The sequence below is a fragment of the Oncorhynchus clarkii genome, chromosome 2 (genome assembly GCF_045791955.1).
Source record: "Oncorhynchus clarkii lewisi isolate Uvic-CL-2024 chromosome 2, UVic_Ocla_1.0, whole genome shotgun sequence".
In the NCBI taxonomy this organism is placed as follows: Eukaryota; Metazoa; Chordata; class Actinopteri; order Salmoniformes; family Salmonidae; genus Oncorhynchus; species Oncorhynchus clarkii.
Genome location: NC_092148.1, coordinates 54,331,984 through 54,346,871, shown reverse-complemented (window position 1 = coordinate 54,346,871; position 14,888 = coordinate 54,331,984). Strand labels below are relative to the sequence as shown.

Genomic DNA, 14,888 nt, shown 5'->3' with positions numbered 1-14,888 from the left:
GCCGATTAATAGCTGCCAGCCAGGCAGCTAACAGACGGCAGGTGACGGTGCTCATAAACCCAGCACTAAAAGGGTAATGCACTACAAACAGCAGTGTGCCTTTCTTTCATAAACAATGCTGCCATGGGGTGTCACTTCTGTCAGGGCGGGCTGTTGCTGCTGCCGGAGTCTGATGTACGTTCAACATTGTGTCGTGTGCTGCTGGCTGGCTGGCGCTTTGACAGAAACATACAGTATTGCCACCGATGCGACTTCATTGGTGTCAAACATGAAGGGTCTTAGGGGCCTTCAATGATAACGGCATTGGATTTTGTTTGTGCAGTGCTTTTCCCTGGTTCTCAAAGTGTGTAGGCCTATATTGTGTAGAGTAACTCACCTGTTATTCAGAGATGAGATCACCAAGTAACCAAGTCACGCTTACTTGAGTTTCGAGTAAGTTTTAAGTCATAAGATCCAAGTGTCAAGTTGAGTCCTAAGTAGAAAGGGTTGAGAGGAGTCAAATCCAAGTTCTGTATTGTCAAACTATGAAATTATAGCTATAAACTGCAATGTGTGTTTGATTGAATTGCGCCCTTTGTGTGGACTAAGACAAGTGATGCTGGATGGACAGGTACAGTAGAGAGGGTGAGGAGAGAGGAGGTAGAGAGCGGGCCTGTCAGTCAGGCCCCTGGGTGAAGTTGAGGGAGTATGCAGCTCTATAGTGTTGACAGACCTTTTAAATACATGCAACATAGACGTTGCTGCATGACAGTTAACCTTCTAAGATAAACATAGCATCATTGAAATAAGCGGACATCTGTCAGGGCATCTGTCAGGTCAGTTAGTAAGACCAGCAGTAGAGAGGAGCAGCTCAGCCTTCAACACCATAGTACCCTCCAAGCTCATCATCAAGGTCGGGGCCCTGGGTTTGAACCCCGCCTTGTGCAACTGGGTCCTGGACTTCCTGACGGGCCGCCCCCAGGTGGTGAATGTAGGAAACAACATCTCCACTTCACTGATCCTCAACACAGGGGCCCCACAAGGTGCTACTCAGCTCCCTCCTGTACAACCTGTTCACCCATTACTGTGTGGCCACACACACCTCCAAATCAATCATCAAGTTTGCAGACAACACAACAGTAGTAGCCCTGATTACCAACATTGACGAGACCTGGCGGAGTGGTGCCAGGAAAATGACCTCTCACTCAACGTCAACAAAACAAAGGAGCTGATCGTGGACTTCAGGAAACAGCAGAGAGAGCACGCCCCTATCCACATTGACAGGACCGCAGTGGAGAAGGTGGAAAGCTTCAAGCTCCTCGGCGTACACATCACTGACGATCTGAAATGGTCCACCCACACAGACAGTGTGGTGAAGAAGGCGCAACAGCGCCTCTTCAACCTCAGGAGGCTGAAGAAATTTGGCTTGGCCCCTAAGACCCTCAAAAACTTTTACAGATGCACAACTGAGAGCATCCTGTCGGGCTGTATCACCGCCTGGTACGGCAACTGCACTGCCTGGAACCGCAGGGCTCTCCAGAGGGTGGTGCGGTCTGCACAACGCGTTACCGGGGACACACTGCTTGCCCCCCAGGGCACCTACAGCACCCGATGTCACAGGAAGGCCAAAAAGATCATCAAGGACATCTACCACCCGAGCCATGGGCTGTTCACCCTGCTATCATCCAGAAGACGAGGTCAGTACAGGTGCATTAAAGCTGGTACTGAGAGATTGAAAAACAGCTTCTATCTGAAGGCCATCAGACTGTTAAATGGCCATCACTAGCCAGCTACCACCCAGTTACTCACCCCTGCACTTTAGAGGCTGCTGTCCTATATACATAGACATTAAATCACTAGTCACTTTAAAAAATGTTTTTAACTAGGCAAGTCAGTTAAGAACAAATTCTTATTTTCAATGACAGCCTAGGAACAGTTGGCTAACTGCCTTGTTTAGGGGCAGAATGACAGATTCTTACCTTGTCAGCTCGGTGATTTGATCTTGCATCCTTTCGCTCTAACCACACCTGCCGCCCCACTTTAATAATGGAACACTAGTCACTTGAATAATGTTTACATACTGCTTTACTCATTTCACATGTATATACTGTATTATATTCTACTGTATTTTAGTCAATGCCACTCCGACATTGCTCGTCCTAATATTTATTATGACCCCCCCCCCAAATTTTTTATTTGATTTAGAAGAAAAGAAAGGGGTGGAAGAGAGCAGTCTCTTGAGAGAAAAAACAAATGACAGTAAGCCCTCTCTCTTGCTCTCACGTTGGATTTGAGAAATGTGGAACCTTTTCCAACACACAGCATGGCTCAAATGAGATCAGGCGGAGAAAGGAGAGAGAGAGAGAGCAAGAGAGAGAGAGAGCGAGAGAGAGAGAGAGAGAGAGAGAGAGAGAGAGAGAGAGAGAGAGATAATGGGTCAGTTCTGGTCAGGGAACTCTGCATTGACAGACAGGTACATGTTGGAAGGAGTGAAGCAACATGACTGTGGGAGGCAATTAATTTGACTCTGGCAGACAGAGGGCAATTAGGCTCAGAGTCCTCTCGTTAATATTTCCTTCTGGGAGAGTGTATGTGTGTGAGTGTGTGTGTCTGTGTGTACGTGCGCGTGTGTGTGCGCATACCAGTATTTGTGTGTCTGTGTGCGTGCATGTGAGTGCCCGAGGTTGTAAAAGGTCAGACACTATCTGGCAGGATATTCTTCTCACCTGTCCAACTCCATTCCAATTTCCCCAGGGGGGTTACTTTACAAGGACACACCTGTCCTTACACCTGACATTACTGAACCTCTAAATGGATATGACTTTATAGCCGTCGTTGTATTGTGTTTCAGATAGGACCATGACTGGGGAACTGAGGCCAAGTCGCCCAAAGGCAGGAACCAAGAGAGCCAGCAGTGAGGCCTTCGGGTGAGTCCAGATTCAGCCTCATTAAGGTCATGGACCTCACAACTACAGATATAGGATGTTAATTTGAGTCACTTTTTTACAGAAAGAAAACAATAATGCATCAACAGTAAATATTATAATTAATGGACATTTGCAGGATGACTTTGTAAAACTGGTAGTGTATTTGTGGTTTAAAAAGGCTTCTGAAGTCTGTAATTCTTTACATTTCAGACTTTACTTTCCCTTACGAAAAATGTACCAACCCCTACAAAACTGTCCATTAATTATAATCCACACAATAATTCACATTTTCTGTTGATGCAGGATTATTTTCCTTCTGCAGCAAACTGGCTCAAATTAAGATCCTACATCTGTAGCAGTTTGTTGTTAAAACAGTATAGTTACCAGGGTGTTGTTGTAGTATTCACTGTTTCTTCACTACATGTTTGGCCTTGCTGAATGTGGCTCCATAGTCTGTCTGGAAGCTCTGGGACTGGGAGCAGCTGCTGCAGAGGAATGCCTTTGTCAGACTGATTCTGAACAAGGTATCCCAGCCCAGCCCATAGCTTATCCCAAGCCTTAAGCCTGGTTTATACTAGGTCTAACGACATGTTTTAAAGTGACAATCCCAAAGTTTGTATATAAACACAGCTAGCCAACACCCCCCAGATCCTGCAGCCATGCTTCCATAGACAGATTACAGAGGATTAGCAGACATCAGAACTTCATCACTGGTCTGATGGTCTGATTAATGGACAGACTAACGGTTTTCTTTAGGTGAAGGAGAGTCGGACCAAAATGCAGCGTGGTGGTTATTCATGTTTTTTTAATGAAGAAAAACTATACATGAATAAACTAACAAAACAATAAATGTGCGAAAACCTAAACAGCCTATCTGGTGACAACATACACAAATACAGGAACAATCACCCACAAAACACTCAAAGAATATGGCTGCCTAAATATGGTTCCCAATCAGAGACAACGATAAACACCTGCCTCTGATTGAGAACCACTCCAGACAGCCATAGACTATGCTAGAACACCCCACTATACCACAATCCCAATACCTACGAAAACCCCAAGACAAAACACACCACATAAATAAACCCATGTCACACCCTGGCCTGACCAAAATAATGAAGAAAACACAAAATACTAAGACCAGGGCGTGACACAGACAGCATGGATGTCAGCCCACCAGCAGCCCAATATCCAGTCAGTCTGTGCCCATTGTCACATCCCAGTCCTATTTCTTTGTGGGGTTAACTCTCATTGGGTCACTGGGGTGGCCTCTATCAATCTATCCCTGAGACCTGCTGCTACTGTTGATGCTGCTGTGGCTGCTTGAAAAAACCAACACACATCAAATGTATTATCACTGCATGCAGACAGACAGGATTAGGGTGTTTTTGAAAATGTGATGAAACTTTGAAACTGTTATGGTGTGCGACCTGTGCAGACCTAGTTCCATCCCCATGATGGAAGCCTCTACTCTTACGACGGAATTCTAATCCGTCACATCCTTTTGCCAATTTAAAACAGCCATGCTACAGTGTAACTGTATTTTTTGGTGCAATGGCTCCACGTTTACATTATTGGTTCTTCTAATGGGACACTTAGTTTTCATTAGAGAGGAGAGACAACAGGCAGAGAAGAGCAGGTTGAGGGAGGCATCGACGCCCATCCAGCTGCTGGGCGATGCAGTACAGTACACCCACAGACACTCATAGCTTCTCTGCAGTCCCTCAATACATATTGATTGCAAATAAGATGGTAATGGGAGACAGTTCTCATGGTCATGTCAGTGACCTGAATATTCCCCATAGCCCGTTATTGTATATGGAGATAGTGGACATCAAATCAAATCTTATTTGTCTCATGCACCTAATAGAACAGATTTAGACGTTACCAGGAAATGCTTACAAGCCCTTAACCAACAATGCAGAATTTGTTTTATTTTTTAAGTAGGTATTACGGCCTCCCGAGTGGCGCAGCGGTCTAAGGCACTGCATCACAGTGCTAGAGGCATCACTACAGACCCGGGGTTGATCCCGGGCTGTGTTGCAGCCTGCCGCGACCGGGAGACCCATGAGGAGGCTTCCAATTGGCCTAGCGTTGTCTGGTTTACACGGGACCCAAACCGGCTGCGTGCGTGCACCATCGTGCCTAAATTTATTTTGTCCCCCCACACCAAATGCGATCACGAAACGCAGGTTAAAATACCAAAACAAACTCTGAACCAATTACTTTAATTTGGGGACAGGTCGAAAAGCATTAAACATTTATGTCAATTTAGCTAGCTAGCTTGCACTTGCTAGCTAATTTGTCCTATTTAGCTAGCTTGATGTTGCTAGCTAATTTGTCCTGGGATATAAACATTGAATTGTTATTTTACCTGAAATGCACAAGGTCCTCTACTCTGACAATCAATCCACACATAAAATGGTCAACCGAATCGTTTCTAGTCATCTCTCCTCCTTCCAGGCTTTTTCTTCTCTGGACTTTATATTGCGATTGGCAACTTTCATAAATTAGGTGCATTACCGCCACCAACCTCGCTCGTCTTTCAGTCACCCACATGGGTATTACCAATGAGGAGATGGCACGTGGGTACCTGCTGATATAAACCAATGAGGAGATGGGAGGCAGGACTTGCAGCTCGATCTGATTCGCAAATAGAACTGACTTCTATTTTGGCCCTTGCAACGCAGACGCTCGTTGACGTGCGCGAGCAGTGTGGGTGCAATAATTGAATAATATGGATTTCTGAAATTATTTTGCAACGCATGCGACGTGAGCGGAGTAGTCAGGGTATTAGGGGAGGGTTTGACCAGCCGGGATGTCCTTGTCCCATCCCTGCATCCTGAGTCCGAATGGGAGTTGCAGCAATGGGACAAGACTGTAACTCCTACCACTTAGGGAGAAAAAGGTGTAATTTAAAAAAAATAAAAATAAGGGAAAAAAGTAGGTATTGGTGAAATGACTATGCACAGACAATAGACAGCAAGTAGCGGCAACGTAAAAAAGGCTGTCACTGCAAATAGTCCTGGTAGCCATTTGATTAACTGCTTAGCAGTTGTATGGCTTTGGGGTAGAAGCTGTTAAGGAGCAGTTTGGACCTAGACTTGGCACTGCGGTACTGCTTGCCATGTGCTAGCAGAGAGAACAGTCTATGACTAGGGTGGCTGGAGTCTTTGACAATTTATAGGGCCTTCCTCTGACACCGCCTGGTATAGAGGTTCTGGATGGCAGGAAGCTGGCCCCAGTAAAGTACTGGGCCGTACGCACTACCCTCTGTAGTGCCTTGCAGTCGGATGTCGAGCAATTGCCATATCAAGCAGTGATGCAACCAGTTCTCCATCGTGCAGCTGCAGAACTTTTTGAGGATCTGAGGACTAATGCCAAATCTTTTAAATCTCCTGAGGGGATATAGGCGTTGTCGTGGCCTCTTCATGACTGTCTTGGTGTGTTTGGACCATATAGTTTGTTAATGATGTGGACACCAAGGAACTTGACGCTCTCAACCCACTCCACTTTAGCCCCATCGATGTGAAAGGGGATGTGCTCTGCATTTATTTTGCTGTAGTCCACTATCAGCTCTTTTGTCTTGCTCACATTAAGGGAGAGATTGTTGTCCTGGCACCACACTGCCATGTCTCTGACTGTCTCTTCGTTGTCGGTGATCAAGCCTACCACAGTTGTGTCGTCGGCAAACTTAATGATGGTGGTGGAGTCGTGCATGGCCATGCAGTCGTGGGTGGACAGGGGGTACAGAAGGGGACTAAGCACACACCCCTGAGGGGCCCAAGTGTTGAGGATCAGCGTGGCAGATGTGTTGTTGCCTACCCTTACCACCTGGGGGCAGTCCAGGATCCAGTTGCAGAGGGAGGTGTTTAGTCCCAGGGTCCTTAGCTTAGTGATGAGCTTTGAGGGAACTATGGTGTTGAGCTGTAGTCGTAGTCAATGAACTGAGCTGTAGCTGTAGTCAACGAACAGCATTCTCACGTGTTCCTTTTGTCCAGGTGGGAAAGGGCAGTGTGGAGTGCAATCGAGATTGCATCATCTGTGGATCTGTTGGGGTGGTATGCAAGTTGTTGTGGGTCTAGGGTTTCTGGGATGATGGTGTTGATGTGAGCCATGGTCCGCCTTTCAAATAATTTAATGGCTACCGACGTGAGTGCCACTAGGCGGGAGTTATTTAGGTAGGTTACCTTGGCGGTCTTGGGAACAGGGACTATGGTGTTCTGCTTGAAATATGTAAGCATTCCAGACTCTGTCAGGGAGAGGTTGAAAATGTACGCGAGTATGCGTCCTGGTAAACAGTCTGGCCCTGCAGCCTTGTGAATTTTGACCTGTTTAAAGGTCTTACTAACATCAGCTATGGAGAGCATGATCACACATTTGTCTGGAACAGCTGGTTCTCTCATGCATGGTTCAGTGTTGCTTGCTTCGAAGAGAGCATAGAATCTCCATGCCTCAGAGAACATCAGTCTCATCCAAGTTAGATCCTCCATAACACCCAACCCACTCTCAGGAGGGTCACTAGACTGGAGCACAAGTGTACTAACCCATTCCTCTTTATAGTCTTCCTCCCTGCATTCTAGTGAGTGCATTAAAAACACAATTCCAATTCCCTCCTTTGCCTTGGCTCTCGTTTCCTCCACAATGCTCCTCCATTCACAGTCACGTAGCGCCAGACTTCTTCCCATAATTTCCCCCATAAACACTCAAAAGGCAAGCATCAGAACCCAGGAAGCTGATACATATTTCATAGGAACTCCTCATGAGGCCGGAAGAATGGAGAGCAGTAGGACCTATCCACATACAGAGTAGAGTTCTACAGATGTAGGATCTTAATTTGATCACCCTGTTAAAACGTGTAGTGTATTTGCGGTTTAAAAAGGCTCCTGAGGTTTGTAATTTCCACTTTGAAAATCCACTTTGAAATTGACTTGATTTTTCCTTACGAAAAACAGTCATTCACATTTCCTGTTGCTGCAGGATTACTTTCCTGCATTGTAGAAACTGACTCAAATTATTATCCTACATGTGTATTGCTGCAAATGTTGAATACTGATAATTATTTCTATAATGACTTGTGAGTACTTTCTCTCTCTTAAGGTTTAGTGGATGGAGAAGAAAAGACACTGTCAGTTATCTGAGTTGTACACTATACAGCACTCTACCCAATAGTCATGTGTTGTGTTTGTCTAAGCTAGGGGAGAACAGTGATGTAAACTCCATAAGAGTGCTGATTTGGTACCAAGGAAGCTATCTGCTGTCTGTGGATTGTGCAGCTTCAGGGTCCGCCACAGAAATTAGGCCAATTTGCTCTCCTCCCCTGCTAAAATAATTCACTCTAGCTGGTTAATGTCTCCTCCTTCAGCTTGGCTTTGGGGTGTCTTGGAAGGTTGAATGATAGTACTGTATTGGATTCAAAACACTTACTTCAGCAATTGCTGGGGGGGGGGGGGCTGAGTGACGCAGCTGTCAAAAGTACTACAGTACTACAGTACTGAGGCACCACTACTGCCGGCCATGACCGGGAACACCATAGGAAGGCGCACCATTGGCACAGTGCGGGGTAGGGGAGGATTTGGCCGGGAGGGCTTTCCTTGGCTCATCGCGCTCTAGCAACTCCTTGAGAAAATGGGTTACAAAAAAATATGATTGTAGTCATACCATCCTGAACACATTTGGTAGCTAAGCAGGGTCGGGCCTGGTTAGAATTTGGATGGGTGACCACCTGGGAATACCAGGTGCTGTAAGATCTAAAAAAAATAAAAAATAAATTTTTTTAAAAAAGTTTAAATTATTGACATGATTTTTCTTCACAATACTGATTCATCCATGTCAGAGATTACACATTTGAATTGTAACCATTGTATGGGATCGACCTAAGCACTGATAATAACCCAAGAACTCACCACCGTGGTTCCGAAACTGAAAGACGCAAAAAGAAGCAGTAGTCGTTTGTCTGTATAACTTGCTTTCAATGAACAAAATGTCAAACAATATATATTATCTCTGCTCATATCCCCATCCATCACAGTTGAATCTCTTTGTGAAGGTTGTGTACTGTCCCATTCTGTCTCTGCCTCATCTGTCTCTGTAGTGCTCTCCAAACCCCTTGTCTTACTCTGGAGCTATCTGACTGAAGAGCTGTCCCGATGGGGAGCCCAAACATGTTACCTGCAATGGATCTCTTCCCCTCCATCCTCTGGATTCACTCACAATTAGTCAGACATAATGCAATCACTCTAAAGGGCTTCTGTTTCCTGCTTCCTGCTTCCTGCCACTGCTAAATAAATCTGTCAGAGGAGCCTTGCTAGCCCAGAGACCAAGTGCTTCTTCTTCATCTTCTTCGTATTCTTCATTGTGCTTGTACACACACAAGTGTGTGCACGTCGACTTGCAGTAAACATGCCACACGGACAGACGGACGGAAGGGACGGCTCAGTCCCAGTGCAGTAGTAAGAGGCAGGCCACGACCTCGCACATAATTAGTCTGTGGTAGCATTGCAGTGGGATCATTCTATATCAGTCTAGCAATGCCACTTAGAAAAAGACTAGACAACAGGCGGGATTCATGGCTTTGTTTTATTATGTGATGATAAAGACATGGATTATCCACAGTAAGCAAATATGGCATCAGTGTGTCGTAATAGTGGTTGGCAGGTTATCTAGGTAATCACACAGTACTTTCAGGGATCAACTCGTGAAAATGTCAATGCTATTTTCTTTTGGTGTATTATGAATCATACAAAATTCAATTTCCTTAATCTCGTGGGAACAATAAGTCTTGTCGACTGTCATCAAAACATTAATATCCTTTGGAGTATCGCAAAGTATTTGTCAAGATTCCAATTATTGGGAGAAAAACACTGTATGCCTGGTTCCTTTTCTCTTTGAAAGAACATTGGGTGCAGAATTTGGGTGCATTGATACAGAAAAGACACCTAGGCTGTCACAGCAGACCATCATTCCACATTGCATATTGCACAATTACAGTAATGGGAAGAAAAACAAATGAGATTGCTCGCTACGCAGCCAGTGAGGACTGTGCTTGCCGCTGGCCTTTCAGAGCTCTAGAGAGCTGCCCTTTCACTTTAAAAGAGTGCAACATCCATTTGATCTGAGTTACAGCCCAGCTCCCCAGTTCTATAAAAGCAAACAGAGCCAGCGTTTTAAAGATCAGCCCAGAAGAGATGGAGAGATAATATGGAGCTCAGAGGCTTTACAGGCTGTTTTAGAGTAAAAGTCCCTACACTGTTGTTTTGATCACACTGTGCCTGATATACCCATAAACTCACCCCATATTTTACACCTTCTCCAATTGAGCAGTGGAGGGAGGCTAGTGTTTCTAAGTACTGGGTCCTGTTACCTGACTAATACTCAAAGGTCCATCCATATTGAGTGCTTCATCTATAGTGATAAAAGAGAATTATCTCTACGGGGCTTTATCCTGTTTATTTACGGACTCTGCCCTTGCGCAGCACATGAGCCCCATGCATTAGAGCTAATAGTGCCAACTGCGACATCACAGAAAGGTACACTGGAGTGGAACCTCCTCTCTCTTCTTCCTCTGACGTGATCGACTGATCATACCCTTGAGTGTGTCATTTGGGTTGTTTCTCAACAGGGGCACGGGTTTCACTTCAGGTTTTGGCTGTGTTGAAAGTCTCCGACAGCGTCATGGAATTCACAGCAGGCTGAAGGCCTCAGGGCATCTACAACCAAACTTGTTTCAAGAGAGGTTTTAATTGGCTCAACGGTGGAAAAGTTCCATATGATCAAAGCGTATGTTTGGGGGTTTCAGTTTGAAACTGTGCCTTGATCTGTTTGGCTATGTTCACAGTAGGCTACATTGTGTTCTGCACACCTATGGTTGTGTTTTATATCTTCCGTATTTTTCTCTTTCGTTCCTGTGTTCAATGTGATTGTAACACATAGACAAAGCAAGAGAGGGAGGGACAGAGGGAAGGAAGAAAGGACGGAAGGACGGAAGGAAGGAAGGAAGGAAGGAAGGAAGGAAGGAAGGAAGGAAGGAAGGAAGGAAGGAAGGAAGGAAGGAAGGAAGGAAGGAAGAGAGAGAGAGACGGAACGGTAATTATGTCTTTGGCCTTCATCTCCTGCTAAGATGTGCATTTAATAGGAAAAGATGAATCAGCACTTCCTTTGAACAGAAAAATAACAGGTTAATTATTATGTAATGTAAAACTCCAACCATTAAACCTCCCCGTCTCTCTTAGAGACAATACATTCAGTATGGTAAGCTTTGTTTTACCAGCAAAGAACAAACGAAAGATGGGAACAAATAACAAGGCAGCAAACAAAAGGTTATGACACATACAGGTGTTTTGCATTTAAAGATCCCCTTGCTCCGTCAAAAGAGGGACTATTGAAAGAACATTCTGGACCAGTTAATGCTGCATTGTTGATGAAATCACTAATACTGCCATATAATCTCAGTACCAACAATTTACCTCAAAACTTGTACATTGGGGTCGCCAGATTCAGCCTTTGCATAAGGTTTATTGTATAAGACACAGTGACATCCTCCTGTATTTGAGCCTCTGCCAGTCTGCCTGCATGGCCGCTCGTCGCTGTATGTCTGTCATAATTCAGCTTCAATCGGGGCCGCCCTTCGATTTGAGAGGAGCTGAAGTGGCAGGAAATCAGCTCCTCGGCCCATTAACCCTGGTCACGCTGCAGCCAAGCTGATTTATTACACAGCAGCACACTTCTGAGGGCTCTACATTAAATCAGAATACCTCTATCTGTGGGAGGGAAGAAGGAAGGGAGGGAAGGCAATGTGACATGACTGGATTTAAACCTTTATTTAAGGATTTTTCATCAACTGTCGCCTCTTTTTATGGCAGATGGTCCAGCACCATCCTCAGACAATAGCTTTAATTTTTGGTGCAATTCTAATTTCTGGATAGGGCTTAAAATACAGGATCAAATCTTGCTATGTCACATGATTGCGCAAAACACAGGGCCATTCTCATCTCATTCTATCTTTCTGTGTTGTGTACACTAGCTAGTTGCATATTTACCTTTGAGTACTCCTTAGCATGGCCAGGGTTGGGGAGTAACTGATTACATGTAATCTGATTACATTTTTTTTTTTTACAACTGTAATCAGTTACATTAAATTACAGATACTTTTGAAAAGTAGATGATTACTTACTTCTAGGATTACTTTTAAATTCATAAAGGATGTTTGCGGAAAAAAATACATTATGACACCTTTCTGTTTTCTCAATGACATTCAATTCAGCATTGAAAAAAAACCTGGGTTTAAGTTTGTTCCACCTGTTCCTGTTCCACCTGAGAGAGTCTGACCTCAAGTCAGAGACTACAATGATGACACCAAATGTTACGTTATAACTAGTAACTGTAACAGATTACATTTACAAAGTAACCTATCCAACCCTGACCATGGTTTACCTACAGTATGTCGACCACCTTACTTCACTTCTGCATACCTTGCTCGGCCTTAGCTTACTCCGTACCATACAGTTTTACCTCAGTTTACCTCAGCTTTATCATTGCGTTTTCTACCTTGGTTTACCTCTGCTCTATGCACTGAGCTTCAAACAGCTTACCTGCAGGAGGTATTTGTCTGGATGAAGCATTAAAGATAAACAGGATTGTTAATCTCCACTGCAGCTGGTCAAACCAGAGAAAACAGAGAAAAAGAAACAGATCGATTTGCCTCCTAGAATAAATTCCTTTATTAATACTAATAGTGTTTCACTGTAAAGGCCTTTATCCCTGGTAGCCTATCCTTTATTATATGCAGTGCTGTGCAATACAATATTTTACACATGGGAACAACAAATCGCTGCCCTAATGAACCCATATTAGATGGTGGGAGTGTTACTCTTCACTGTTATTATAGATCAGCGGGACTAAACAGCCCAAGAAATAGTAAATGCATGGGGAACATAGAGACACTACAGGGCAAGTGCGTATAAAGTTTAATTATCTATGCCATAATATCTAATAACAAAGATGCAGTCAGGAGGTACAGATGTAGAATCTTAATTTGATCACTCTTTTGTTGCTGACAATTTTCCTGCAAAGCGGGAAATGTAAACTGGTAGTGTGTTTGAGTTTTAAAAAGGATTCTGAAGTTTGTTATTTCCACTTAGACATTTCAGTCTTGATTTAACCTAACGGAAAATGTATCATCCTCTACAACAAAATGTCAATGAATTATAATCCACATAATAACTCACATGTCCTGTTGCTGCAGGATCATTTTTCTGCTGTAGTGAACTGGCTCAAATTAAGATCCTACATCTGTAACTTTGTTGTTGTCCTCAGACAGATCAATAGTAATAGTTAAATGCTTGGTTATACACAACTCAATATGACTGGTTCACTGCACCACTCAATAGTAAATGGTGAGGAGTTTGGCAGTACCCAAAATCAATAACACAGTTAAATGCTGATTAATACCCATTAAAGCTGATGAAGATGAATGGAGCAGAGTCATGCAGGGCTTTTAATGAGCAGACAGCAGGACTAGAGCTTTTGCCTTAGCTTTCAAAAGGACTGGAGCTATATATCATTTTAGCTTACAAGACCCTGTGTTTAGTGGTGGTGGAGGGATGCTGTTTTGAGCTTTGAGGCTAATACAGATAAGCTCTCTCTCTCTCTTTCTCTCTGGTCATCTCACTCACTCTCCATTGATAGGTTTAGGCTACTACATGATACACAAATTTTCCCTATACCCATCATGAGGTTGCTACAACCCAGCCTACGAATAAAAGTTTATAACAGGTCGAGAGACAAATTGGAGTAATCAAGGTGACAGACAGTGACACATTCAGAGACCTTGCACACTCTTGCCTGCATCTAGCTGATCTAGGGTGTAATCATTAGTCCAAACCGTTGCAAACGAGAGTCTCTATCGGACAAATTCAGGTAGATTTATCCCCGTTTTGTTCCCTTTGCTTCCGTTTAAGAAACATTTTTCAACAGAATTGGCGAATGAACACACCCCTGATCATCCGCACACACAGTTCACTTTCATAGCATCCACATACAAAAAGCATCATCACTTTGCTTGTTGTATAATTCCTTCTTGCTTCTACACAATCACTGCCTTCTTACCTTTTTCCTTCGCTTGGGGTCTTCAGTGCCAACACAACAGCTGTCTGTGACCATAACCGCTAACTGCTACACACAGTCTACATCGTTGTCAATGTCACCATATCAGCTAACGTCATGGTAAACATAACTCCTAGAACTAAAGCATTAGTAAACCGGCTACAATCACGCAGAGCAGTGTACAGCAAGCAGTACAGTAACAGTTCCACTGGCAGCCCCGGTGGCAATAAATTAATAAAAGCGAAAGCTTACCTTGACTTGGAAGAGTTCCAGTGTTGGATAGAATTAGCCAGCTAGCTAATTTGGGAATCCAGATGGGGGCAAAGGTACAGGTCGCCAGGCAGAGTGGTCAGGCAGGCGGGTTCGGAGTCATGACAGGCAAGGGTCAAAACCAGTAGGGAGAGAGAAGAGAGATTGGAAAAAAGCAGGAGCTGGGACACAAAACGAAGGCTGACTTGAACAAACAAGACAAACTGGCAACAGACAAACAGAGAACACAGGTATAAGTACCCATGGGATAATGGGGAACATGGGAAGAGGGTGGAGACAAGCACAAGGACAGGTGAAACAGATTAGGGTGTGACACTGATCCTTTGATTGGGTGAACAATATGTCAGTTCATGCTGCAAAAGCTCTGATAGGTTGGATGACGTCCTCCAGAAGTCGTCATAATGACTTTGGAAGTCTTTGGAAGGGGGCGAGAACCATGAGCCTCCTAGGTTTTGTGTTGAAGTCAATATACCCAGAGGACGACGGAAAATAGTTGCCCTCCGGATACACCATAGACCTTCATTGCAAAACAGTGTGTTTTAATCAGTTAGTTGGTGACGTGAATATACACTGAACAAAAATATAAGCGCAACATGTAAAGTGTTA

The 14,888-nt window shown here is 44.1% G+C and overlaps 1 protein-coding gene across 2 annotated transcripts in view; it reads left to right on the top strand.

Annotated features, from left to right (window-relative positions):
- LOC139381544 (RNA-binding Raly-like protein) overlaps positions 1-14,888 on the top strand; it is a 41,141-nt gene that overhangs the window by 1,241 nt on the left and 25,012 nt on the right. For both annotated transcript variants that reach the window (XM_071125181.1, XM_071125171.1), the window contains exon 2: positions 2,831-2,906. In XM_071125181.1, coding sequence (XP_070981282.1) covers positions 2,839-2,906 — 68 coding nt within the window. In that variant the 5' untranslated portion in view covers positions 2,831-2,838. The remainder of the gene's footprint in view (positions 1-2,830; positions 2,907-14,888) is intronic.